Source organism: Corapipo altera, unplaced genomic scaffold, assembly GCF_003945725.1.
Source record: "Corapipo altera isolate COAL_440 unplaced genomic scaffold, ASM394572v1 98, whole genome shotgun sequence".
Classification (NCBI taxonomy): Eukaryota; Metazoa; Chordata; class Aves; order Passeriformes; family Pipridae; genus Corapipo; species Corapipo altera.
Genome location: NW_020884914.1, coordinates 2,680,050 through 2,707,087, shown reverse-complemented (window position 1 = coordinate 2,707,087; position 27,038 = coordinate 2,680,050). Strand labels below are relative to the sequence as shown.

General features: G+C 37.9%; 1 protein-coding gene across 6 annotated transcripts in view; it reads left to right on the top strand.

Annotated features, from left to right (window-relative positions):
- The window catches only part of CLEC16A (C-type lectin domain containing 16A), a 60,645-nt gene that overhangs the window by 23,829 nt on the left and 9,778 nt on the right, over positions 1-27,038 (top strand). For 5 of the 6 annotated variants that reach the window (XM_027654813.1, XM_027654811.1, XM_027654812.1 and 2 more), the window contains 11 exons: positions 2,402-2,502; positions 3,230-3,352; positions 4,522-4,631; positions 5,116-5,160; positions 6,498-6,548; positions 7,648-7,776; positions 11,003-11,123; positions 15,400-15,551; positions 16,293-16,497; positions 17,871-18,038; positions 22,944-23,090. In XM_027654813.1, coding sequence (XP_027510614.1) covers positions 2,402-2,502; positions 3,230-3,352; positions 4,522-4,631; positions 5,116-5,160; positions 6,498-6,548; positions 7,648-7,776; positions 11,003-11,123; positions 15,400-15,551; positions 16,293-16,497; positions 17,871-18,038; positions 22,944-23,090 — 1,352 coding nt within the window. Of the gene's footprint in view, positions 1-2,401; positions 2,503-3,229; positions 3,353-4,521; positions 4,632-5,115; positions 5,161-6,497; positions 6,549-7,647; positions 7,777-11,002; positions 11,124-15,399; positions 15,552-16,292; positions 16,498-17,870; positions 18,039-22,943; positions 23,091-27,038 lie in introns of those variants that run through there. The other variant, XM_027654815.1, reaches the window with a different exon arrangement.

Below are 27,038 nucleotides of genomic sequence, written 5' to 3'. Positions count from 1 at the left end.
TTGAAAAATGAATGGAAAACAGCACAGAAGGGAGTTTAAAAGCTTTAAAAGCTAAGTCAAGTTTTCGGTTTCCCTTAGCCCTTTTACTGCTGTGAAGAACATAAAAGAGGCAGTTGAAGTATTTTAGGGTGTAATTTTTATTTTGATGGGCCTCACTGCTGGAAAGTTTGAGCTTAAAGACATGTTTTAAATTACCTTTCTTTTGCAATATGCTGTACAGCAAAACCTTTTTCCAGAATGTGAAATCTTTGTGCTATGTTGTGGCTTCGGTTGCTATTTTCTTACAGCTGAGTTTTTCCTGTGTCCATCATGTATTTAGTCTATTTGAGGACTGTTGGTGAGTGGGATTCTTGGAAGTTGTTTTGGCCTCAGGTTATTGGGACTGAGACTCTGGTAATGCAGATAGAGAGATGCTGTGAAGAAGCATCTGGAATGAGAACGATTTCTCTTGCTGCTGTAATTTTTTCAAGTGATGTAATTTCACAAATCTAATTAGTATGCAGGGGTTAAAACAATGAAAAATGCATTAGAAATTACAGAAATCATATAATACCATGTAATATTGGTGTTATATGAACAGCTACTGATGTTTCAGCAGCTTTGTCCTGCTAAACCACTGGCTTTAACAAAATTATATTAAACATTACTTTTATATCATAGGTCACATTTTAGGTTAGTTAGTGTCTGTTGGTCTGAAAGCAGACCTCATGTTATCTTGTATTTAAGTATGTTAATATCTTGAACCTGGATGTCTTGGTCCTCTTTCTTTAACCCTTGAAGCTGAATTCCCCCTGTGGTGTGAAAAGCCCCCAGTCTGAGGGTGACATGAGGCTTTAGGATTTGTTTAACACTTAGGAAGCCTGAAGGCCCTCTTGGTTTGTTTTCAACATTGCTAATTATTTAGGTTGGTTTTCCTTGAATAGTTACATTCTTTTAAGATCTACAATATGTGGGAAATTTGACTTAGGCACAGAGAGGTGTTGACCTTGGGCAAAGAGGGATCATAACTTGGTGGGGTTTCCCGCAGAGGATGATTGTGATGGAGCTTCAGAAACAGGCGACGTGCTGCAGTGTCAGGAACTGAGCAGAGGAACAACGTGGTCTGTGAATCTGATCACTGCCTTGTTTCAGTAAAAGAGAACATGGTGGTGAAATGTGTGTGGAGCTGACGGGAAGGTCAAGTCCCTTGTTATGACTTGGTGGCTTTACTGGGGCACATTAAGTGTGGCCATGATGGCGCCACAGGCCTGGAGGAGGTACTGAAGTATGTTGTGTTCTGGGCTCTGATAGCCCTGCTGACCCTCAGCTGACCACAACCATGAGTTTGTAGTGGATGCTTCTTGTCTGCTAGCTCTGAAGACAGGAAAATGTCTTTGTTTTTATGACTTTGATGTTACCTTAATGTATTTTATTTGAATGTAATTTAGGTAATATAAGGGGTTTTTTTCCTTTCCCTATTAAAAAATACTTCAAAAGGTAGGGAATTAACTCATTTCACTCAGGGTTCTAGACTGTCATCTTCTGGTGACTGTGACACTTCCCTGATATATTGTTTGTTTGTCTGGACCAGTTGTGAAAATATATTGAATTTTCACTTACACTCTGAACTGGTGCAACTGATTGGATGCAAGCCAGCCTAAGACAAGAAGCCAAGCTGCCTTACAGTCAGGCTCGTGCTCATATCAGCTAAATCTCAGCCATATCTGATCTGTCCAAACGGCTTCTGGATTACATTGACTTTTGTGGTCTCTTCAGGGTACAGGTAAAAGGTGAACTTGGCACTTTGTAACTTCCTGCAGAAGTGTCATAGGTCACATGTGTTTAAACTCAGGAAAACAAAGTTTATCTGCAATCCAAAGCTTTCTTTTTTTCATTCAAATGTTACCTGCTTATTAATTTTTCTTTCCTATAACTGTTGCATGGTAAAGTTGTTGATTGTTCTAGAACAAAATGGCTTTGTCCAAACTTCTGATGAAAAATGCTTCCTTGTAATAGAACTTTTCAACTCTGTTTAGTACATGAGTTTGGAGGTATTCTCTTTCTTTTATGCAACAGTGAGAGCAGCTCCTTGAAGTTGCTTACGTATACACTTAGAACAAGCTTTCAATACATACTAAATGTGCCACAAACAACCAGTAAATGTTTGAACAATCAATTCCTGGGAAAGTATTATGTAACAAATCCTGTTAAAGCATCAGAATTATTGGCAGAGTGTAAATGCAAGGCATGGCTATAATCTGAGTACTCTGTAACAGAAATTTTTTTAATGCCTGAAAATGTACCTTACTGTAAATTTGCCTCTTCCATTAGCTACATGTAGAATAAGATAGTTACTCATTTTTCTATAGATATGTTTCTTTCTTAACCATTTTTCTCTTTTTTAAATTACTCCTTTCCACAGACCTTTTCTTGATATGGTCTATAATGCACTGGACTGTCCTGAAGATGATTACTATGCCCTCTTTGTGCTCTGTCTTTTATATGCAATGTCACACAACAAAGGTAAGTGCTGTTATGCAGAGTTAACTACAAGGCCAGGGTTGGAAGAAACTGTAAACCTAAATATAATCATCTTCTGTTTTATGAGATTGTTTATTACCATTCTTTAGAACAGGACAGGGAGATTCCCAGCAATCCATAATTATGTATTGTCCTAAGAGGTCTTACAGTAACCAGTCTATTCTGAGAAATATCTCCATATTTTAGAGGAATATGTTGAAGAAAAATGGGATTAATTTCCTTATACAACCATTCAGGGGGAATTTAATTTGCATGGAGAGGGTACTCAATCAGAGGCTTCTACTTACAAAATAATATTCTTATTTTTTTTAAACGTGTGTGAACAGATCACTTACTACCAGAGCAGAATTTAAAATCAGACTTTCACCTTTTCCTTCAGTCACTATGCTCTTCAGATATATGACTTGACTTTCATTTGATTTAGATGCAAACAAATAGTTTTAGAATTTCAGAAACAGCAAAATAGTTTGGATTTCACCAACCACTTTGGGATTTGAGTGCTCTGTTTAAGGCTGAGAATTTTCAGGGATTCATCAATGTCTTTAGTCTTTCTGTTGTTCCTCCTTGTAATATTAATTCAAAGCTAACTTGCCTAGTTTCATATTGCTAATTATTATGTTCTGAGAAAACTACTGTGGTCTGTTAAATACTTGCCTCGGGATATACTCCTGTTTTCTAATTTGCCTTTCTTCCTTCACCCCTGAAAAAGGAATTGACCCAGTCAAGCTGGAGAGAATTCAGCTTCCAGCTCAACATGCTGAAGAGAGAAACTCGTATAATCATGTACTTGCAGAAAGGCTCATCAGGATAATGAATTATGCTGCACAACCAGGTATTGCTTTTCCAGTATTTGTTTTCCTTCCAAGCTGAAACTTTTGAAGCTGGAAAAAAACCATCTGGTTACAATGCTCAGTGACCCATTCCATGGAAATATGACTTTTGTTCAAGCCACAACTCTTCTCCCTGCACTTCCCCCCTTAAAACTTCAAATGAGTGGAACTGGTTTTCCCCTGAAACGGACACATTATCAAATTCCTGATTGTTTGCAGAATAAAATCTAATGTTTATTTGACTTGCAAGACTGATCTGAGAGCATTAACTAGTGCTGATGTGCCAGTCAGAGATTAAAAACATGTTTATATATGAAGAGTTTATACATGCAGCAACAGGGAAGAGTGCAAGATGAGGAAATGCATTTATTTAAGTAAAGGCTTGTCTGGGGAGGGACGTGCTGGGGAGGAGTGGAAATACTGGATTTTTATTACACTTGATAAATGCTGTGTAGAACATCTCTTCTCTTTTTTGGAGGCAGTACTGACCTTTGTATCTTTAGTTTCTGACAGCATAGTGCTAACTTTTGAAGTGGTAAAGAAGGAGTTGGAGTCAAAAGCTGAGATGTCAGTCTGTCTCTTGGATATACTGTCTTAGTGTAGATCACTGAGCTCAGACTGTACATAATTTCTAATATCGTTTTTTAAAATCCTTCTGACACTAAGCTTAAAATCTCAGTGCATTCTTTCACTCTGACTTCCCTGGATTCTCAGATCCAGGCTGTATCTGAATCCTTTGGACTTCTTTTAAGGAAAAACTATACCTTATTAGTATACTGCATACAAGGCTGCCTTTCACTTTGTGACTTTATCCATGCCAAATGTCTCTGATCCTTTTGTAATTTTAGTGTAGTTCAACCTGTGGTTGCAGATTAATGAAGGCATGGGTTTGGCTTATTTTTCAACAGTGTTAATCTTTGTTGCCTTCTTATTGCACAGTTCTGCTTTAAATTATCTTCTGTTTTAAATTACTCTTCCAATTCTTTTTCTTTTTTAACCATCAGCATTGTAAGCCAGCATCTGCAGTCATGCTTGTCTGATAGGGTGTGTGTGACAGAGGAGCCAAGTTTGACAACTGGGGGAAAAGTAAAAATATTAAAGAACATTAGATAATGAGAAGAACAATAATTAAACTGCTGCTTCTTTGTGTATTGAAATTTTCTTTTCATAGATGGAAAAATCCGTTTGGCAACTTTAGAACTTGGGTGCCTGTTGCTGAAGCAGCTCGTGTTTTCTAAAAATGGCAGCATCATAAAAGATGTTCACCTTGCTTGTCTTGAGGTGAGTATTTTCTTTCAAATTTCCAGTCACAACATTACTAGTCTTTGAGTCTTGTAATATAGTTGAATAAATTTATTTCATTTCTGATTGCAGTAAGCCTAAATGTGAAATTTGAGCTTCTAGAACATCTTGGCATTGGTGGCTCTGTGCAGAAGAATCAAAAGCTCTGTTCTGTCCCCAGCTTTGCTGTTATCATGCTATTTAAACTCATAACTTCCCAAGCAGTGTTAGGTTTAATTTTCTCTCTGAAATTTGCATGTCATCCACCTCAACAATGTAAAGAAAAGTTCTTTTGAAACTAATAAGCTCACATAAGCTGTATTTTCAGAAGTTCAGAATGTATTCTGTCAAATTCTGGGATGAAAACTGTGTGTGGGGAAATCAATAGACAGTCTCTTCTATACGAGTTTTTGGGTGGGTTTTTTAATGTGATTAATAAGTAAATTGTGTATGTACTCCCTGAAAATCATTTTATCTTTTCTAGGGTGCCAGGGAAGAAAGTGTTCATCTCCTGCGTCGTTTCTACAAGGTATATATGCAAAATGCTGTAAGAAAGAGTCCTTTACATCATGTGGAATTAGAAGCAAGTCTGCAGCCCAGTCTTTACTGGTGCCCAAGGCAGCACTTTTTTTAATATGAGAACTCCAAATTTGTGACAGAAAAGGAAGTGTTTTGTTGTGGGATTCCTTTCCTTTCCTGCCCTTCCCATGCCACACTGACATATGTCACAAAAGGGCTGTTAGAAGACTCAGGGTTTATATTGGAGGGCAAGTTAGCAGTCATGCCCCTTTGTTGCTTCTGTTATGTGTTTCATGGAATGGAGCCACACAATTAGAGCACGATTCCTGGGATTTTATCATTGGCACTAATATTGAATGTGTTTGGTTTTGACATTATTTTTTGTTTGTGTCTTATCTGAAATGCTGGTACTTAATCTTTTTTTCTTATTGGAGACCTTTGCAGCTTTTTGCCTTTTTTGTGTGTGTGTGTGTTGTAAACAGTGAAATAATTAAAATGATAAGATCTGGGTGTTAACTTCCATATTAGGAATAATAAATCCATTAGAGATTTCAAGTGTCTGAAATATCTTCCTGTTTTTGTCAGAATAGTTTTGAAGACTGTTTGCTCAATATGGCTTCCAAAAAATAAGTCACCTTATGGTTGGCTGCTAGAGGTTCACTCAGCTGCTCTTTCACTGCCCTTCCTCAACAGGATGGAGAGAGAAGAGAGTATCTTGCTGTAAAGATAAAGAACTGCGAGGTCACTTGCTAATTACAGTCATGGGTGAAACAGAGCCAGCTTGGCAAAAATTAATTTATTGCCAATAAAAATAAATTTAGATAGCGAGAAACAAAGACAAATTTAAAAATAAAAACAGACACCTTCCCCCCCACCTCTCCTTTTTCCCAGGCTCAACTCTGTTCCTTCATTCCTGTCTCTTCTGCCCTCTCCCCCTGCTGAGTGGTGTAGGGGCGATGGGGAAATAGGGATTTGATGTCAGGCCATGACAGTTCATCTCTTGCTTGCCTCTTCTTCCTCACACTTTCCCCTGCCCCAGTGTGGATCTCCTCCTCCATGGGCTGCAGTCCTTCAGGAAAATAATCTGTGGGTCCTGCACAGACTGCAGCTCTTTCAGGGCACATCTTCCTGCTGCCCTGTGGGTATGTGCTCCACCATGGTCCTCTCCAGGGGCTGCAGAGGAATCCCTCTCCCTGTTGGTGTGTTTTCCCATCAGCATTGCTGTGGTGCTCAGCAGTGTCCTGCAGAGGCCTCCCCTCACAGACACCCTGTACATAATCAAACCAAACAAACCTGGCTCTGCAGCCCTCGGGTTTCATGGTGTGTCCATATTCTTGCTTTTGGAAGGGAGAAGAAATTTTTCTGGATATGTTTGAAGACGAATACCGGAGTATGACAGTAAGTGACAACCTTTCTGCCAAATCCTCAAACCCAGATACAGCACAGGAGCAGGAACAGTTACTGATAGTTACTGAGAACACTGGGGTCTTTATTGCTGACAGGAGAATAACAAAATGTGGTTTTATCTCTGAGGAGTCGTGTCTCTGCTTACATAAATTGTTTATGTGAAATTTCACAACTCTTTATTTAGTAAAACCCATTACTTTCTGAGATGGAGTATACAAAAATTATCCTCGTAAATGGGACATTGGATTTATTTTTTCCTTAGTTACTAAACAATATGAAAATCTTCCTATATCTGTCCAAAGCCCAGCAAGGTCTCAGTTTTGATGGTGTCACTTTATTTACCAGTGGAAAACAAGGTTGGAGCAAGCAAACGTTGAGCCCTTTGCTCTAGGAGAGGTACTGCCTGTGAAGGTGTTAATGGATTACTAAGATTGATCTCAGTTCATATTTAACCTGTAAATGTGTTTTAAAAGTAATTATCTGTTTCAATTCTTAGGTTGGAGTTCAGATAAAAATGCTTTGGGTACTCAATTACAGGGTTTTTTCCCCAGTGGTGAGGGATTTAATGAGCAGCTGCTCGTTGTCTCTTTGAAAAAGCACAATCTACAGTTGATGTGTTGTAATAAGTCTTTTAATATGGGAAACATCTTACACATATCTTACCAGCCTAAATAATAGAAGTTTTTAGTGAAATATCTAACTTTGAAAGTTGCTGCATTATTAGAAACTAGAAAGTTATTTCTGGAGAGAAAAAGTTATAGGAAACTCTTTCTTGTGGTGGAAGTAATCACAAATTTAAGTCAAAACTTAAAAGCAAACCTGACAAATTTGGGTTTTAGTGTTAGGGAAGTAGTTCTTCAGTAATCTTTTGGAGCTTGCCCCCTGTTCTATCAGTATGGAAACTTCAACAGTGTGTGAGGGAACAGTGAACAAATATAAAACAGAAATTGCTTGTAAGGGGCTTCAAGTAAGACAGTTGGTATTAAAATTTCTCAGAACTCTGGAATATGGAACAATGAGTTATATTTGAAAGCAAAGAGGCAAATGTTTATTGTCCTGTATGGTAATCAATGTTAAAATACTTTTATAGATTAAACCCATGAATGTAGAATACTTGATGATGGATGCTTCAATCTTACTGCCTCCAACGGGGACACCACTGACTGGTATTGATTTTGTGAAAAGATTGCCTTGTGGAGATGTGGAAAGAACACGAAGAGTGAGTAAGACTATTTTTCTTATATTTGTTCATGGCAAAATGATGCCAAAGTCCTTGCACAATTCTAGAAATACAAATAATATTTTTCCCTGAAAACTGCTTGGTTGGAAGTTTCGTCCATAAAATGAGAAAGACTTGGTGAAGACAGACCTGTGCAGAGTATAAAATAATTACCTGTCCTAGTGAAGAAAAACTTTTTCTCTATGATTTCCTGTGCCTAGTCAACACAACATGTTCTTGCAGTGGGGTTTTATTTTTCAGATCATACAGACATCTACATACAAAGGTATTTGGATGAGACTCATTAATATGTTGTCAGATATCTCCATCTATCTTACAATTATATTCCTGTATTGGGAATCTCCAGTGGAAGGCTGGCTGGCTTCATATTGCTCATGTTTCTACACATGACAAAAAGTTTAACTCTACTCTAGAGTTCAAAGTAATTAATGACAGAGATCTTGAGAATGAGGAGAAAAATAGCAAAATATCTATTTTCAGGACTGACACAATCTGTAGAGGTAATACTGACCTGAATCATTATCACCATTCTTAGGTTAATCAGTTCTTGGCCCATATCTGGCAGTGTCCTGTAAGCTTTGCAGTGCCAGTAAGTCTAAGAGAGATATTATTACATGACATTATTATTTGAAAAGTGCTATTCTTTGGGTTTCTTTGCATTTACATAATATGTACATATATTCAAGTACCCTTGAAGAAAAAACATTTTTCCAGGAATCTTCTGAAAAGGTTTGTTTTCATTACTTATTGTGAACCACACAGCTTTTGTAATCACCACAAACTGTCTGATAAAATACAGTGAATTATTTTGAAAAGTATTCTTAGAAAGCAAAAATGCTTCCTGGAATTCTCTCTGAGGCATTTAACAGAAGGATACTTAGAAATGCACATTAGTGGAAACTGACTGTTCCATGGTTTTCATGAGCTAAATAAGGAATAGCTTAACTTCTGTTAGTGGAAATCAAAAAATCAATGCAAATATTCCTGTAGAGTGTTTGGGATGAAAGGGGCTTTATCATCCACAAGAAGTCCCACAATGCTTCCTTGTCGATTGTCCCTCCCCAGTCACATTGCTCTACAAGTTTTAGCATTTTCTCAATTCCTGGGCTGCTTTCTTCCAGCTGGGCTCCCTTGCTTTGCTGAATTGCCATAACAATGTGCTGAACTCGAGGTCTATCTTGTGACATTGCTGCTGCCACTTCTGGGGTTTTGCTGACAGTTTCAAATGAACAGTTGATTCTGAGCATCCTGTGTCATGATTCCAAAAAAGTTCTTGAGTTTTGTTTCACTGGCAAGTGAAGAAGTCCCTTACTTCGATTATATTGTGAGTTCTTAGCTGTTAGAGATCAGATCTTTTTAGGCTCTGACTTCTCTCACTATAGAAAGTCTCTACGTGGCAATAAACTCTTGTAGGAAGGCCCAGCTCACATGATTTTGGATTTATATTGATATTGCTAACAAACTGAAGGCTGTCAATATTGTAGGAAGCACACTGTAACTCCCTTTTCATCTGATGTTCTTGTTTTTTAATTTTTTTCTTGCAAAGGCTAAAGTTCTAATTTTGTTTCCTACCTGCTGTACATTAATCTGCAGTAAATGTGATTATGTGTTTGGAGATGAGAGATGTTTGTTTTATAGGGAACGTATGCAACAAAAATTAATGCTGTCTAGGAGGAAGAGGATTGAAGGGAAAAATAAGTGAAGGCAGGCTGAGTGATGCCTGTCCTCTAAATTAAAAAACAAACAAAAAAGCAAAAACAAAAAACAAACAAACAAAAAACCCAAATGCCTTGTTGGGTTTGACTTTTGGGTTACCAAAAATAGTCCTGTTCTTGGTTGAATTTGAAAAGTCTTACACCCAGTATTGTGAATTTTTCTTGAAACATCTGATAGTAAAAGTGCTTTATAGTAATAGTATATAATTTCAGTAAATCCACAGTCCATTAGAATGCAATCTGCCTAAAGGGGAGAGATCTGCCATTACAAAATGACTCTGTTCTTATGAATAAGCCAGTGTTAATATCATACTTGACATCCTTTGATTCACAGAATCATGTTGCCCTGTTAGATTTCAACAGCATGCCAAATTCATCTGCTTTGTCATTTCATGGAAGAGCTGGGTACATGACTTCCCTCTCTTCATCCCTGCTGTGCCAGAAGTTTCTGGAAACTCTGCCAGGATGATGGCTGGCCAAGCACTCACATTGCTGGTTCACAGGAGCCACAGTTCTGTTGATTTTAAAAATAGAGGGGTGAAGGGTTTTCCCTTAAAGCACTTTAATTTGTTTTTCCTGATACTTCCTGCAATCTGGGAGTTTCTGGGCATTGCAGCTGTTCATGAATTCAATGCTTTTACTGTAAGGCAGCAGTTAATTTACAGTATGCCACAGAATTACTGTGTAGGAAACTCTTAAAAAACAAAACACCAGAAGTAATAAAAAATGATTTTTTCATTTACTATACTGAAAATACAGTTCTTGTAGGGGAAGAGGATTATAAATGGTGCCTTTCAAAATGTGGCTAATAAAATGATGATTGTTCTTTGACACTTTTGGTCTTTGCATACCATATGTCATGAATTTATAAATCAAAACCAGCTTATTAATTTCACAGAGCAGCTGTTGAAAGTTTCTTGGGCCTAGTGCAGCTTTCAGAATGCTTTGCCCTGGTACAGACCTTCTGAGAATATGAATCAAGTGCTCCAAGAATGTTGTATTATATGTGGCTAGTTCTGATGAACACAGCAAATTAAAATGCAAAAATCCCCACTGTTTTCTCTCTAACTTGCAGACATCTTAGCTAGGCTTGGCCAGAAAAGTTATCACTACTTTAATTTCAAAATGTGACAGTCTCTGAAGGCTGGTTGTGGAGGTGTTTGTAGCATACAGGTATTGCAAATACAATCAGTCTTAAAATAATTATTAAAGAAAAAATTACCTGTCAGTCACAGTCTGTCTAAGTGTGCCAGTGCCAAAAAAGCTCTGCTGCTTCCACTTCATTGAAAATTGCAGGTTTCAACTTCTTTTATGTATTTTTCTAGCTAAGTTTGAAATTACATTCTACTTTATCAATTTAAAATGAAGATTTTACTGTATGAGAACAAACTCGGGGGTTGTAAAAGCCAGGATATGTTTGTAAGATTCTGTTAAAATATGTAGTACTGGGTGTAGCAATATTTTAATATTCTTTTCTTTAATTTCTCAAGGCAATCAGAGTTTTCTTTATGCTCCGTTCGCTGTCACTGCACTTGCGAGATGAGCCAGAAACTCAGTTACCACTCACGAGGGAGGGAGATCTGATAAAGACTGATGATGTTCTTGATTTGAGTAAGTAGTCCCTCAATTTCCCAAATAGTCTGACATGGAGAAGTTACTGGCTTAATTTTTTTTCCCTCTAAACTGCTTATTACTGCTATTGTTACCTAAACTACCTGAATTGAGGTATTACAGAGGTGAAGTTCCAGTGTGTGTTGTAATATAAAAACTTATTTTCCAGTTCAAGTCTTTTATGTTACCCAAAAGAGAGAAACAGGAGAATATCAGCATTTTGGCATAAAGCATACAGGATACACATCATTGCATAGATGCCTTATCTTGGCAGGAGACTTAGCATGGGCAAAATGAGACCTCAAAAATTCTAGTTGTTTACCTTTTTTAATTATCACTTCGGAGATATTGTTGATGTAACAAATCTTCCTCAATCTGTATTATCACAAGTCTTTAAAAATTCTTCTGAACATTAAGATGCTTCCAGTGGTTATGGTTGTTTATATACAAATAGTGTCAAGTGGAGGTTAACATGATCCACTAATGGTTTCAGCTACTGTCTGGATTTTGAAAAATCCTGCAGAACTGACTTTATCAAAATTACTTTTTTTTCCTTTTGCCTGAATGCAATGCTGGTGTTTTATGAGAGCTGGATAAGAAAGATTAAAGTATCTTGTAAAGACACATTTTAATATTTTGATGGGCATATGTTCATTGTAAACCTTTAGGTGTAGTTGCAAGGTTGTCAGCACTATATATAAATGTGTGTGTTGAGAGGCAGGGAATTCCACTGAAGGTTCATTCCATATTGCTGGGTATGCTGCCACCAGAATGATATCTATTACTTTTCAGTGTTGTTTTTCTACTGTAAATAGTTTTGAATCACTCATGTGTTGTGTGATAACTGCCTGCCTCAGACTGCATGTGAGGCTGTAGGTGTCTCATGCAGGTATCTTTTTAATCTTAGTCAGCAGCTCACTGTGTGAGGTTTACTGGCAGCTCAAATTAACAACCTCAGTGCTTTGTTTCAGGCTGGTAACACCATTCTGTTCGTGGCAATATTTTAAATATCATGACCAAGAGGTAAATGATGGTACATTTAAAGCTGTTATTTCTTTGCTGAAACTGAAAATAAGTCGCATTATACTTAAATCTCCTTGTGCACTCTGTCTCTACCAAATATCCAAGCTTTAGAAAAGCAGCCAATATTTCTAAAAAAAATGTTTGAGAAAAGTTTATGATGGAATAATTGAGGTTGGAAGGAACATCAGGAGATCACCTACTCTAACTCCCCTGCTCAAAACAGTCAGGTAGAGAAAGTTGCCCAGTGCAACTTGTCATATTTGAAGAAAAGAGAGGAAGCCAAAATGTGGTGCAGGTGTATGACCAGGGACACATCCTCTAATCTCAGCTAAATGTCCTTTGTGGGAACATCTGGGTGGGTCCTTGATTTGTTGCATTCTTAGTAAGCAGTAAAGCAGAATGTCATACCTAATGGGCTCTGTGCTGTTGGGAAAGGTTCTTCTTGTCAAGTGGGAGGTGGTGCATTAACTTTCTGCAGCATGATGCTTATCTTGGGCCACCAGCTGTGCATCCAAAGGGCTAAAAGTTTTCTGTAAGAGCTTTTAGTGCCTGCAGATGATTTCTGGAATTGTGATGACAGTAAATTATAAAATCATTAAAGATCAAGCCCTGAGGCAGATCAGGTACATTTAGACCATCTCCTCAAGTAGCTGTTATATTAGTAAAGAATTCATGTAATGCAGTCTTTTCAGGTAGGTACTGCATGAACACAGTCAGCTGTTTTCACCTAATGTACATCTGTGCTGCAAGCAGCTGAGGTCTTTGAACTCTCCTTCCTTGGTTGTTTCCTACGACTTGTATTTTTCTTTGAGAAAGTCCACAGAACTCTTGGATCCAGGTCTTGGAGGTGTAGTGTCCAAACTGGCTACAGGCTCCATTTTGCATGAGGAAAAATTAGGCAATGTAATTACTGTCAGGAAGGACAGCACACTTCTTTGCAGCAGTGTCATATGGATATTGAATGGCCTTTCAACCTGGGATTCACTTTAATCTCCAGATCAAATTTTCAGTTTCAAACTGAATTTTACTGGGCTTGGTATTTTCATCTAAATGTGTTAGCTATGTGTTGTGTAACTGTTTCATAGTATAGCTGTGAGTATTCTCAGATCAGTTCACTGGAAATTTGTTTAACTACACTTTATCGTCTGTTTTTGTCGTCAAGGATGATGTAGCTTTTGACCTTTCAGCAGCTGTGAGCTGAAATGGCCTTCACTCAGTTGTATAAGCTCAAAGGATTCCTGAAACAGTTGCCTAATAAATGAGTAACTTTCCCTTCTGTTCTTTGATAAACTTTTACAGTTTTACTTCAAGTTTTTGTCAGATCTAAAATGAAAACTTTTGGCTCTGGAAAGCAACTTCTGCCCCTTAAGTACTTTACCTGAAGTACATTTTTGTAGTCGGGCAGGTGAATTTGTACAGCAATAATTACAAGTATTTTAATCTTCTTGCTGTTGCACTGAAAACTTTATAAATATTGACACGGATTTTCTTGTTTTATTCTGTTTCTGTGGCTTATCTTTTATTGTTCAGATTATTAGAATGCTAGTGGTGCAATAATATTCAGTAGGATTCAGTTGCCTACTTTGCCATTTTAGATCTCCTCTATGATTCTCTGCCTGGTGTCTCAGCTCCTTCTCTAAACAGGAATAAATATTCCACAGGCTCCTGTAGTAATATTTGCCAATCCTGTATGGATTTCTTGAGCCTTCTAGGGCTGTGAGAAGGTAATAGCAATCAATCCTCATGTAACTGTATCACGTCCTGTATGTATTGCATTTATTGATTAAACTTGTTTTCTCAAATTTCAAAAGCTCACAGTAAATTCACACTGGATTAGCATTAATTATCCTCTTTTAATTGTGTTAGGGTTCCATTTTTCATCTCCTATCACCCAATCAATTTTGAATGGATTTTGCTGGTAAAGGGTAATTTGTAGATTCAGAGAAATGTTAGTTGGAAGGGACCTCACGCTTGTGGTGTGGGGGGATTTTTGGGAGGAAGAGGAGGTTGGTTTGGGGAGGATTGTTGGTTTTGGTTTTTTGAAACTTGAAAACCTTTGGTGATATAAATTCCACAGCCTCTCTGGGTAACATGCTGTGCTGTATTATGCACAAAGGAATTTCTTCCACCTCCCAACCATAATTTATGGCTGTTGCCTGTAGTTGTATGACCTGCCACTGTAAAAAACTGTGTGCTTCCACTTGTAGCTTTTGTATCTATCCTGCAAATGTTTCTAGTATGAAATATGGTGTTAACTACTTGATTAGATGTTTGGATGAGTAAATTTAAGTTCTACTGTTCTGTATAATGTTCAGAATATTTTACTTGCTATAAATTGTACTAGATAAGAGAGTGGAAAAAGACCTGTGTATATCAAGTATATGAATTAAAGTATCAGTTTGAAGCAAAGGAAAAAGCAACTCTAGTTAAGATTAGCAAAGGTCTGCTAGAAATTGTGGCAGTTTAAGGGGTGCTTGGTAGATTCCAGGTGGTGTAAAGAAGGTGATTGAATCCCTTTTCAAGAACAATGGGTTTGAACTGGAACAAGGGCAGTGAGGAGATACAGGAGGATTTGTCTGGGGGCTTGTTGGAGGGGTCCTGGAGTAATGGTAAAGAAAGGGGATGTTTGTTCAATATAAGTGAATAAAATGCATGGGTAAAGGAAAAAATATCACCTCATTTAACAAATATTGGCAAAAGCCTGCTACAGTTTACCTGGAGAGTCTGTGTGATCTTGAAGTTGAAGGGCTTCCAATAGTCAGAATATCAGGTTTCAGACCTGTGCAAATGTACCTTGTGTCACTTGTGTCAGGAGCCAGAGTTTCTAACAAGGTAGAAATAATTGCCTGCAGTGGTGCAGGATTGTCTCTGATCTTCCAACAAAACTTTTTGAGACTTCCACTTAGTGAGACACATCAACACTGTTGCAATTTCACTCCTGAGATGAGGGGACCTGTGTTACTGAAAGATAATGAAGGTGGGGAGAGAAAACAAGGTGTGTATAATACCCATCTTATATGTAACTTGTCAGATGTCTGAACCACTGTTGTTAAAATCTAACTTACCCTTTCTATGTAGCTATAAATATTATGGTGAAACTTAAAATATTTATTAAAAAAGCAAACAAAAGCTTTAACCATGTGTTGTCAAGATGCTTTTATATATTAACATTTTATGTTATGTAAAACATTCAAACCCCAGAATCCGTGACTTCAGTGATTAAATAACCTTTTTCCTTCCTTTCTTCCTTCAGATAACAGTGATCTGATTGCTTGTACAGTGATAACAAAGGATGGGGGTCAAGTTCAAAGATTTCTGGCTGTGGATATTTACCAGATGAGTTTGGTTGAACCAGATATTGCCAGACTTGGATGGGGAGTAGTAAAGTTTGCAGGCCTTTTGCAGGTAAGAGAAGTTGTAATCTAGGTGGTTACTTTTCTCACCTGAAAATCTACATTTTGTGTTGGATAAATAGTAATACCAATATTAGCTTTCATATTTAAGCTCTGTACAATGCTTACTTGCTTCTTCAGTTACTAATCTTTTTTCTGCTTCCTGCCTTTTAAAACATCTCTGATTTTCTGAAGAAGTTTACACAGCTAAGTAGAAACATACTTGAAGATGAGGTGACTTTCCTAGTATATATTGGGCTGTGTTCAATTGAACACTGAAGTCATTTCCAACTAGGATCGAGTCCCAAACACTTTGCTCAAGTAGCAGAGTAATGAACTTTTCAAGATCTTCCTCCATGAGTAGGGAAGGTGACAAGTTGCAACTTCAAAATGATTTGTGCTTATCTAATTGATTTCAAAAGCTTTAGGAAGTTTCTCTCATTTGTGTCTCCTTGCCTTGTTTTTACCTCCTGAAAATTTGCTATGTTCAGATAGTTTAATTGAATTTTAAACTGACTAAATCTCTCTGAATACCAGTTTCTGAAGGAGTAAATCCAAGGTTGTACAAATTGCACAAGGTTGCAAACCAAGGTTGTTTTGGTTTTATTTTGTTGGGGTTTTTACCACGGAAACTGTCTTTGTAAGAGCTTTAATGGAACATTCATAGCGTTTTCTTTTAATTTTGATACTTAACCTATAGTTTTAAAAAAAAACTTGCTTTTTCATTAACTACTTGCCTTGTGCTTCTCTTTAGGACATGCAGGTGACGGGAGTAGAGGATGACAGCAGAGCTCTGAACATAATCATCCACAAGCCTGCCTCAAGCCCTCATTCCAAGCCCTTCCCCATCCTTCAGGCCACGTTCATTTTCTCGGATCACATCCGCTGCATCATCGCGAAGCAGCGCCTGGCAAAGGGCCGCATCCAGGCCCGGCGCATGAAAATGCAGAGGATAGCAGGTGAGTGGGTCTGGAAACAAGGCTGGTGTGCCATTGCAAATCACTCTGTAACACAAGGGTGAGGCACAGAAACCTTAAAAAGTGGTGGCTACAGAAAGCTGTAAAGCGGCGTCGAGTTTCCAAGTGATAGATTTTACTGGAGTGAAATATGTGGTTTCGTAGTTACGACAGACAGTTCAGGAAAGGATGAAAGAGGAATCCTGTCTTGTTGCCACTTGCTGCCAATTATTGTACAAAACTCTTTGTACAATAATTGTGCATTTCTCTTCAAGTGTGGTTCAGTGGTTCAGAATTCCAATAGAAAGCAGATGTCCTGCTGCCCCAAGACTCAATTGGAGCTCAGTTTGCTTGAGTTGGATGGTGTCCTGATGGTCTTGATGATAATGGTTGGATGTGGTGATGATGGGCAATCCAAAATGTTGAGTGGCACATCAGCACTAGATTCCTGTGTTTGGGAGAAATGCTTGTGAAGACATGAAGGAAAGAGTTAATTTGAGGAAATAGCAGTGATTCAAATATTACTTGAATATTAAGTGAGTGAAGAGTAAATTGAAGCTTAGCAGTAAACTGAGGGAACTGTTGAGTATAGAAAAAGAAGCTCTGACATATAGGAAGGAAAATAAGTGTGCAAATAAAAAGAAGCCCTGTTATCTAAGTTACTTGGATAGTCCAAGAGCAATAATGAACTAATCAGATCTGTGAAAAACAAAGTAATAGCTGGTATTAAAATTACTGAGTAGACCAGAGAATTATTCTGATTATAGATGCTTTAAGATTATTATGGATGTGTAGGAAGCTAATAAAAGAACTTTATACTTTGAGTTTCTAAAGTGAATATGTCATACTTTTATGGCTTGCTTCATATAAAAAAATTTAAAGCAAGTCTGAGGGTAGTACAGACCTACTTGATATTAAAAGTTTTAAGTTGAATGGTAATGCAAAGGCATTTTTTTACTGGTTTAAAGGATTTTGTCTCTTTCAATGGCTCTCTGCAGTGTTCAGTTGTAACTAATGAATTACTTTATTTGTACAGGGAAAAACAAAAGGATTTTTTATTTTAAATAACTCCTATGGCTTGTCTGGTGCAAGGAACTTCCTGCAATCCTGTTTTTTTTAGCCCTCCACTGTTTATTCTGGGGTTCCCTTAGTATGAATATGATGTGGACAGCAATGGTAGAACAGGTTGCCGGAATCATTGTCTCTCTTGTTTTCCAACACAATTATAAATATAATTAACAGGCAAATGCAGACAAGTCACATGAAAAATCTGGTTTAGCCTTAAGATCCTGAATAAGCTATCAATTTTATTTTCACCTCCTCTTCCTTTTATGTATTTTTGAGTAACAAATATTATCAATTGTGATTAAACATAGCTCTCCTGGATCTTCCTGTTCAGCCTTCAACTGAAGTTATGGGTTTTGGACACAGCTCTGGAGCTACAGCCCAGCACCTCCCCTTTAGATTCTACGACCAGTCCCGCCGTGGGAGCAGCGACCCCACAGTGCAGCGCTCTGTCTTTGCATCTGTTGACAAAGTCCCAGGTGAGAGGAGCATTCACTGACAAAAACTGTATTGTAATCTGTATAAGCAGTGAAAAGCTTGCTGTAATATGTTCCTGCACACACAAGTCCAGCATGAGGCTTATGGAAAAAGTTACTCCTCGAGAAACAAGTAATACCGGGGGGTGTGTTCTGGGTGTGCTGTGAGCAATACTTCATGGCAGTTTCCCCAAATATGCTGGGAATATCTTAGTACTTTGCCTTCCTTTACAAATCGACTTAGTTTAAATCCTGTTTTGCATACTCAGTATTTATGCAACACATCTGTTAGTTGTGAGTATTTCCTCCTCTAATCTGGTTATAATGGATTTTGTGCCAGATTGTAAAAATAACCAGGATACTGTGAACTGCTTCATTTACCTTAAAACCAGCAAGAGAGAAGAGGGTCACACCTGCTCCTAAAACATTAGCTTGGAATTGGGATTAAAGGAATGATTCTAAAACAATGGGCTCTTTGCTTTTTGTCTCTTACTGTCTGTTTCACAAACTGACTTCTCCACAGAATTTCTTTTCCAGATGGTGAAATTTTCTCATTTGGTCTTGAGTCATTTTAAAGTTGCATTTCATACTGCTTGAAAGTACTTATTTGTGCTGTATTATACAAAAAGATACAATGTCCTTACCCCACTTGTTGCCAATCCTTTCACAGAAGTCAGCATTTCTCTTTAAATGTGATTCAGTGGTTCAAAATTCAAGTACCCTACTTAAACCACAGATGTTTAACTGCTTTAAGGCTGAATTGGAGCTCAGTTTTCCTGAGTCCTGACTGGGGAACAGAAATTATAAAACCATAGATATTGCCAGTCAGGTTTTTCAAAAGACAAGTGTATGTTGTATAATGGGAGTGTATTTCCTTATTTGACATGACTTCCAGGGAAAAGGTGTGGTTGGAAAGGTGCCCCAGGGTTACTGTTCCAACTTTCTCTAAGACACGTGCCCTTGTGTTCCTAACAAGTGACTTCATCTACTAATTTCGGGGAGGGGATATTGGAGGTGGTGCAATATGGTAATTTGTTCAAACAAGCACATACTTCCTTTGAATTCCAGGAAATGGAGACTTGCACTTGCAAATCCAGAGGAAAAAGTATTCTGAAGCTTTTATTTGGTACAAAGTACAAGAAATGAGGCACAGAACATGAAGTATTTAAAGTGTAGCATCTTTGAAGTGCATTTTATGACAGCCAGTAATATAATAAAAATGGATTCATATCCTGGTTTACATCTAATTACAAAATAAATATCAAATGACTCTTTCTTGCTCATGAATGAATGAGGTTTCCTAGTTCCGAGTGATTTTCACAGGAATCTGTTTGTCCTTATCCCTTAATCAGGCCCACTGTGATTTTTGCTTCAAGGGGAAGATTTTCTTGCCTTTTGAAACAACAACTGAAGAAGTTGCAGTTAAATTACTGGCTTCATGTATTCATTTCTTAATGCTACAGCTTCATCTGGTGCTTAAGAGTTGTGCAAAGCTTGTACAGTCAGTTAATTTGATTATACTTTTAAGAAACAAATTATACCTTCTTTTGGTGATGATGTCCTTTCTAGATTTAAAGGAGAACTAGGTTTTTCAGCAATATTTTTAAAAGGTTATTTATTACTTTTAGTTGGACCATGTTAGCTGTCAGTGCTGTACACCCAGTGTGGTTTTTAAGACATTAACAGTAATATAAATGTTTTCAGCTCTCCTGCAAATTTTGGTCTGTGGAGAATTTTAATACAACTGTTTAATCAGTTCCCTAATCCATCTTGTCAATGAATTCAGAATTTCCAAGAACACTTATTTCAGTCTGGTCTGGTTCAATTTCTGTCATACTGCATAAATAGAGCTCTCCATATTTCACTAGAGAAGAGTGTGCAGTTACCTTGTTGTAGGCAAACTGTGCTTTGTTTTTCTTTATTGTTTCATGGCACAAAGTTAAAATGTTTTTTAAAGTGCTTCTTGGTATCCTGGGGGGAAGAGGGTGAGGATTGTTGTAGCTTAAAACCAGATTTTGTGCAAGACATGTGAAAGGTGATGAGAATATAACAGACCGTGCTCCAGCACATCCCTGTTAACCTCTATGTTTTATAGAGTGTTATCCAAAGGCAGTGAGATGCTGGAATCATCCCAGCCAACTGGCTGATAAACTGGGCAGTTCTTATCAGAGAACAGCATAAGCAAAAGCCTTCACTTGATCAATTTTATCATCATGAGGTCATGGCTATTAATATACTTCAGGGTCTATTTTAAGTTAATGGCCTTTGCTAGAATGTTAGAGCATTCTAGGGGTAGTTTAGCTGGCTGGACTGTTCACCATCTGTGTATGAATATGATACTTTTGAAGCACTCTATGTAAATAATTATATTGTTTTCAAAGAAACCAGCAGATTTGGTAGGGGCCCTGTGAACACAGGCCTTCTACTGAAAGTAAATAAATAATGACTTCCTGTCCAAGCAAACTCAAGTATTAGTTTCAAGTATCAGCTCTATTCTGAGATTTATGTTCCCAGTGTGTCTTAAGGGAAATCTTAATGATTTCCAGCAAAAGGTACATCTAAATATTTTAACAAGTGTGGTAGCTTACCTACTGAGTAAATTTATTTTGAAAAGCAAAGGGAATCAATAAATATCTCTTACTATTTTATCCATTGTTAATACCTTAGTATATAATGATATAATTTGGAGGGGAAAAGCTGAAAAAAACTCTCACTAACATTAGCCATGGCAAGCAAACTATAACCATCTTCATTTTAAAATCTGAAGGAAAAAATCATCTTTTATAGCTTTGTAACCCTTTGAATGAAAAAGAAAATACAGGCAAGAATTCTATATAAAGTTTGGTCCACAGCTACTGTAGGAACATCAGATTGGAATAGTTTACTTAAGTATGATATGAGAATTTGCAGTAAGATAACAATGTATAGAAGAACAGAATAGAAAGAAATTGCCCCAGAAGACAATGGGGCAATGAGGATATGGTTTGCAATGAGAAAACATTTACTACTTTCTTGGCCAAGATTTTATTTCTACTTCTCAGGCTTTTTGTTTGTTTGTTTTTTTGCTCTTCCTATTTTCTGCCACCGGTGCCCTTTCCCCTTTTCCTCACCTCCATTTTTATTCTTAGGAGAATTTATGGTTAAGGCTGTCTTTCACATGAAAACTTTTATAAGACAGTAGGTAAACTTTTCCCAATTTAGGAGGAAGAGTTGCATTAATTGCTTAAGAAAAAGTTCCTTTAAAGAAAAGCTAAGAGGCTATTTCAGGTTTTGGCATGAAATTTTGCTGCTGTTGTGTAAAATGCAGTAGGAGGATAGCTGTTGATACATCTTTTAGGAAAGAAAACACAGCCCTATGAAACATTGTGATTATGAAAATAAGATTTGCAAGGAACTGGGAAGCACATCTTTACAGTAATACTTTGCTGAGTCTTTAATAGAAAAGTATGTTGAAGCAGAATCATGACTACTGGAAAGGAAATACTTTTGTTCATTAGCAACCACAATCACAACTTGAGAGTCATAAAGTAATGAAAAAGACACTTCTAGAACCTTCTAAGTTAATTTTACTTCCTGTAGCTATGATTATTTCTGCTCCTTTTCTCTTTGCAAGTATTTCCTGAAGGAGTTTCCTGATTAGCAAATTTGTTCTTGGTCAGTAGTTTCCCAGTTACAATATTCTGAATGATTTAGGCTTACTTTTCCCTCCTATCTGAATTAACTTCCTGTTAACTCCAAATCCTTCCTCTGCAGTTGTATTGTAAGGACACAAATCCCTGAGTGCTGTTCTGCAGAAGTTTGGGCAGGCAAATCCTGCTGAATCAGGTCAACTTTCCCTGTGATAGTCAGGGCAGACCTTGTTTACTGTTTTCTGCTGTTTCAGTGAGGATGGAAGATTTTTTCTCCCTTGAAGTGCAAACCTTTTGTGGATATAGAATGCCTTGGGTAGGTACAGCTTTTTCCAGCACTGTAAGGGAAGAAAAATATCTTGATATCACTTCTATACCAGTGGCTTTAGTAGCTGTTCTTAAAACAAATTTAGTTCACATTAACAGTTGACTTTGTCTCACTTCTGTGGTCAGGAGTCCACTGATTATTCCTTGTTTCCCGGTTCTAACTGGTATTTCAAAATATGAAGTGTGTATGAGAAACCCAATGTACATTTTCTGTGATTAAAAACTACAGCACTCAGGACCAATGATATAAAAGTCTTTCACGTTTGAGGTAGGTCAGTTTGTGGTTAACTTTTTGCAGACTGTCAGGTGTCACTGTGTGTGACCTCAGTTTAACTTATCTAAGTGATTGTAGAAGATCAATCAGGTTGGTTTCTGAAATAAAATACATGAATTTATTTACATTTATGGGATAGTTAGCTCCTCACCAAACTGTTTTGTTTTTCACCAAAATAGATGGCTCCTGCCGTGGTGGTTGTTTAATTCTTTCAAGTGATATTCATCTTGGACATAACGAGTCTTAACTTAAATAAGAGAAAAGCTCAGTAAAAGTGGCATTCACCCATCTAGAACTATGATGCAAGTATGACAGAAATCCAGATAGCATTGTGTTTGTGCAAGTGGCTTTGAGTCTAGTTCTAGACTGTAAGCATGGGGGGTAAGAGGTGGGAGTGCAGATCAAGTCAGATTATTAACAGGACTATATTTGTTGGCTTTTTTCTTTACTTTCTTCATTGTGTTTTTTTTTGTAGCACAACCTGTCAGTGTGTGTTGCTGCTCACAGCATTTTCCTGACTTGTCATTTCTGTGTTTTAAAGCTTTCAGTGGGTCCTCGGGGTCACTACATGAAATCGGCACCACTTCGATACAGTATTTGCTCCTACCTTTCACCAGTTTCTTCAAGAGATTAACTCTTTCAAGGTAATAATTAACTTAACACTGTGCTGTTTTGCAGGCTTTGCTGTAGCCCAGTGTATAAATCAGCACCATCCCTCCCCACTCTCATCCCCATCACCTTCCAGTGGCAGTGGGAGCACAGGGCGCTGTGATTCGGTGACTGCGAGCTCGACATCCACTCCTTCTGCTGCACAGAGCCCCTCAGGTATTCAATCACCATTTTCAGCCCAGGCACTAAGGGATATAGGGTAGTTTATTGTAAAATTAAGTTACTGTGTTATTGGATTAAAAACAATGGGGCTTTATGGTTTTAGATCACTTGATTATTCAACTAAGCCAGTTAAAAGTAAATTGTGGTGCAAATTTTAATGATCTCTTCAGCTTTCTGGAACTCTAATAAATACTTGGCATCTTTCAGTAGTGATTTTAAGTACTGGTGAAACAATGTCCTGCTTGTCTGTCTTTTCTCCTAGCACACACAGTTAGAATGTTGTGGGGGGTTTTTTGTTGATAGTTTGTTTTGCTTGTGTTAACTGAAGTATTGCTTTGCATGAATTTGTAATCTAAACTGTTAGCCTTTCACCTTAGTGGATAAGTCGATATCCATCTTTTTTGAACTGGGTGACATTTGCTTTTGTGTGTTTTTCTGATGCTCACGTTAATTTGTAACAATGGGCCAAATATGAAATATTTGAAAATAGTTATTTAGGATGTTAATATTGTAAAGCTTTTGCAATAACACTCTTGTGGCTGAACACCACCAGGCAGGAGCTGTTCCCTTGGTCCAGAAGAGGCTGCAACATAAATAGTGACAGTGTAACTTTCACAAATGTGGCCCCCATTTGTTTGCACTGGTCAATATATTTAGTGGGTATGTTTAAACTGGGACTTCTTGTTGCATTAGAACACCTTCTAATTAGAACTCCATTCCTCCTTTTTGGATAGTAATTGTAGAGAATCTTGTAATGGTGTCTGTTCTGAGTGCAAATTATGTGAGGTAAAGCCTCAGGCTGGAGACCAAACAAGAAGTAAATGCTGAAGGGTGCATGCTGAGCTGCTCTTGTGCTAGAACTGATCTCGTCTGCCTCATTTGGTTGTAAAACAAAAGAGGGAACCTGATTCTCAGGACCTTTCAAAGTAACTCCCTCATTTTATTGGTCACTTCCAATGTTGATGACTCCTTGAGAGGGATGTTCTGGTTACCCCTTCTAAGACATACCATTTTGGAAGCCCCAGCTAGATCTAAACTCTGTTGCAGTCCTACAGGAAATGATGCAACCTTTCTTAGGCATTTAGTGTTCTGTAGCCTTCACTGGAACAGTGTCAGCAGATCAATGTGCATTATATGTTTAAAGTGACTATCCCTGCAAGAAATACTGCTGGAGAGGGTGCTTATGACATTTATGAACAATAAATATGTAAAACATTCAGCACCTAGACTCTAGAGGTGCTATCATTTATTTGTCAGAACTCTCAATATGGATTGGCACTACAAGAAAACATTTGTTTGATGACCTGTTTCTCCTTAGCAGTGTAAAAAGGCTCATGTGCAATATCCTTGCTGTATTTAAATCATCTGTGATCAGAGAAATGTAACCACTAGTTCTTGCCAATAGCGGCTAAGAGAAAACTGTGGTAAAGGAAATGAAAATAAAGAATCTAAATTGTTTTTGTTGTTGTGAGCAACATGCCAGTTCACAGAAATATCAAGCAAGACTGTACTACATTTCAAACTGAGGTCTCTCAAGTGCATATAATCTGGCTTCTATGAAAAAATGCCTAGATCCAGAACACATAATTACTCATCAAACATAAAAAGATAGTGCCTTATTGAAGAATAATCACAGACTGTAGTTACCAAAATTACAGTTTACTTACACGCTATGTTGGCATTTGTATAACATAAAATTCGATTTTTCCTGCAGTTTAAAAAGCCTGATGACAGAAGGCTGTTTTTTGCTTTCAAAAAAAAAACCAAACAAAAAACTCAAAACAAACTCTTCCCTACCCTCCCCAAAACCAAACAAACAAAACCCCAAAAACAAACAAACAAGAAAACAGAACAAAACAAGAAACAGAGGGAAGGTTTTCTCAAAAACCTGTTTTCAGTGTGCACATACTGGTTACATTGCATGAACTGCCCTCCTTGACCTTCCCTGTGAATTAATCATAAAATGTGTGCAAAATGCCACGTGCCATGCAAGAAAACAGTTTTTGGGTGGGGTTTGATTTTTTTGCCCAGGATCTGGGCACACTGATGCAGGTGATTTAACAAATGTAGCTGTGAGGATATAGTTCTGTGCCCCACCACCATGAGCACAGTGACCTTCAGTAAAGTCAGAGGAATGAATACGAGAATGTGCCATCTGCTCCTTCAGTCCAGGGTCAGCAGCTTCACTAACCTGCTGCAGGGATGACTTTGGAGCTCAACTCCTGGTTTTGTTCTGCTCAGGGGACAGTAACAAAGAGGAAGACAGTGACTGTAGGTGCCTGAGCAGGTAGTTTCTTGCAGTAGGACAATGCACAGGTGGTACTGAGATGGCTCAGGGATTTTGCTGTGGGCCATATTTACCCTGACCTTTAGGACCAAGAATCCCTGCCATGTATGAGATTGTCTGAAGGACCAGTTATTAGTTCAGGCATACATAGCTGTTAATATTTGAAGTGTATTTGGTGCATAGATGTAGCATATGTTATAGTTTGGTTTCCTTGTGAAGGAATGTCATTAATGCACAGAAACTGTTCCTAAAATCAAACAAAGCAGTAAGTGTGCATGATTCTTCAAAAGTCTGTACCAAACTGCTGGTGTAGTTGCAGCCAATAATGAATAATGTTTTAAATAGCTGTAACTGAGGGGGTGATGGTGTCTCAAGGTCCTCAGTACAGACTAGAGAGAATTCTGAAATCTGTGGAGGTAGGTCTTTTGGGGGTTGGGATATGGGGAAGGTTTTCCCCAACCCAGGGAGCTCTTTTGACGCTTTTTGTTAATCTTCAGTGTCAGATCAATACTGTCGTCTATTCTTGGGAACAATGTTTCTGCATTCACTGATTTGACTGGTTTACTGCAAATTTGTAATTAATGTTCTCCCTTTTATACCATTTATGTGTAATTGAGATCTGTACTGGAAACTTGCCAGGAACACGGTCATGACAGAGATGATCCCTTTGGCATGTCCAGATAGGCTTCTGCATGAACAGAAGTACTTTGCTGAAATAAGTGACAGTGTCATCACTGTGTGTTGTATCAGGTCCTACTGACCACTCAGCTGGGATATGGAAACAATTGTTGGTATTCACCCACTTCAATGCAAAACTCAGTGATTGTCCCTTAACCATTTGAGGACAGTTGGAACTAGCCTGCCTTACTTGGCTGTAAGCAGAAGAGGCTTGCATGATGTGAAGTGGCCCCTTAGAGGAGCGAATAACAAGCAGGTGATGAGCAACAAGCAGTTCCCAAGAGCTGTTTTATGTCCCAAGGTAGCACTTAAATGCTGCCACCGTCTGTCACATTCGAATCTCCCGTCTCATTTCCCATTCCATTTTAAACACACTCACACAAGCACATGTATGAGCTCTCTGTCCCTCCCTCCTTCCCTGCTCCCCTGTTTGTTCTGGCAACTGCTGGGGTTGATGAGCATGAAGAACATGCTGAGCTGCTCAGGAACTTCAGTCAAGAAGGCCAGACAAGATAAAGGGGAGATGAGCATGTGAACTTCAAGAAAACTACTTCAGCTACCTTCCTTAAGAACAACATTTTAAACCACAAGAGCTTTTTATACTGTAAACTTGTGATCATAGTGTCCTGAACTACTGTCTGTTGACAGTTGCTGTTGATTTAAACTGTTCAGGGTTTGATATATTTGAGATGGTACTTGTAAGTCTTCGCAGAGTTGTTTCAGGAAATAAGATTTGGAACATACCAACTTTAACATAAAACAGTGACAGATGAGAACAAAATAAAGACAAATTGTGTGTCAGTTAAGCGAAAACAATGTTACAACATAAAGTATATGTTAAAGATTAAACAGCAAAAGAGCTTTCAAAAATGCATGACAGGGAAAAAGTGTTAATTTGGTGTTTTGTAAAAATAGTTTACTTGTATCACCCTACCTGCATCAAGCAATCCCACAGTGTTGCATTAACTGCCTTGTCA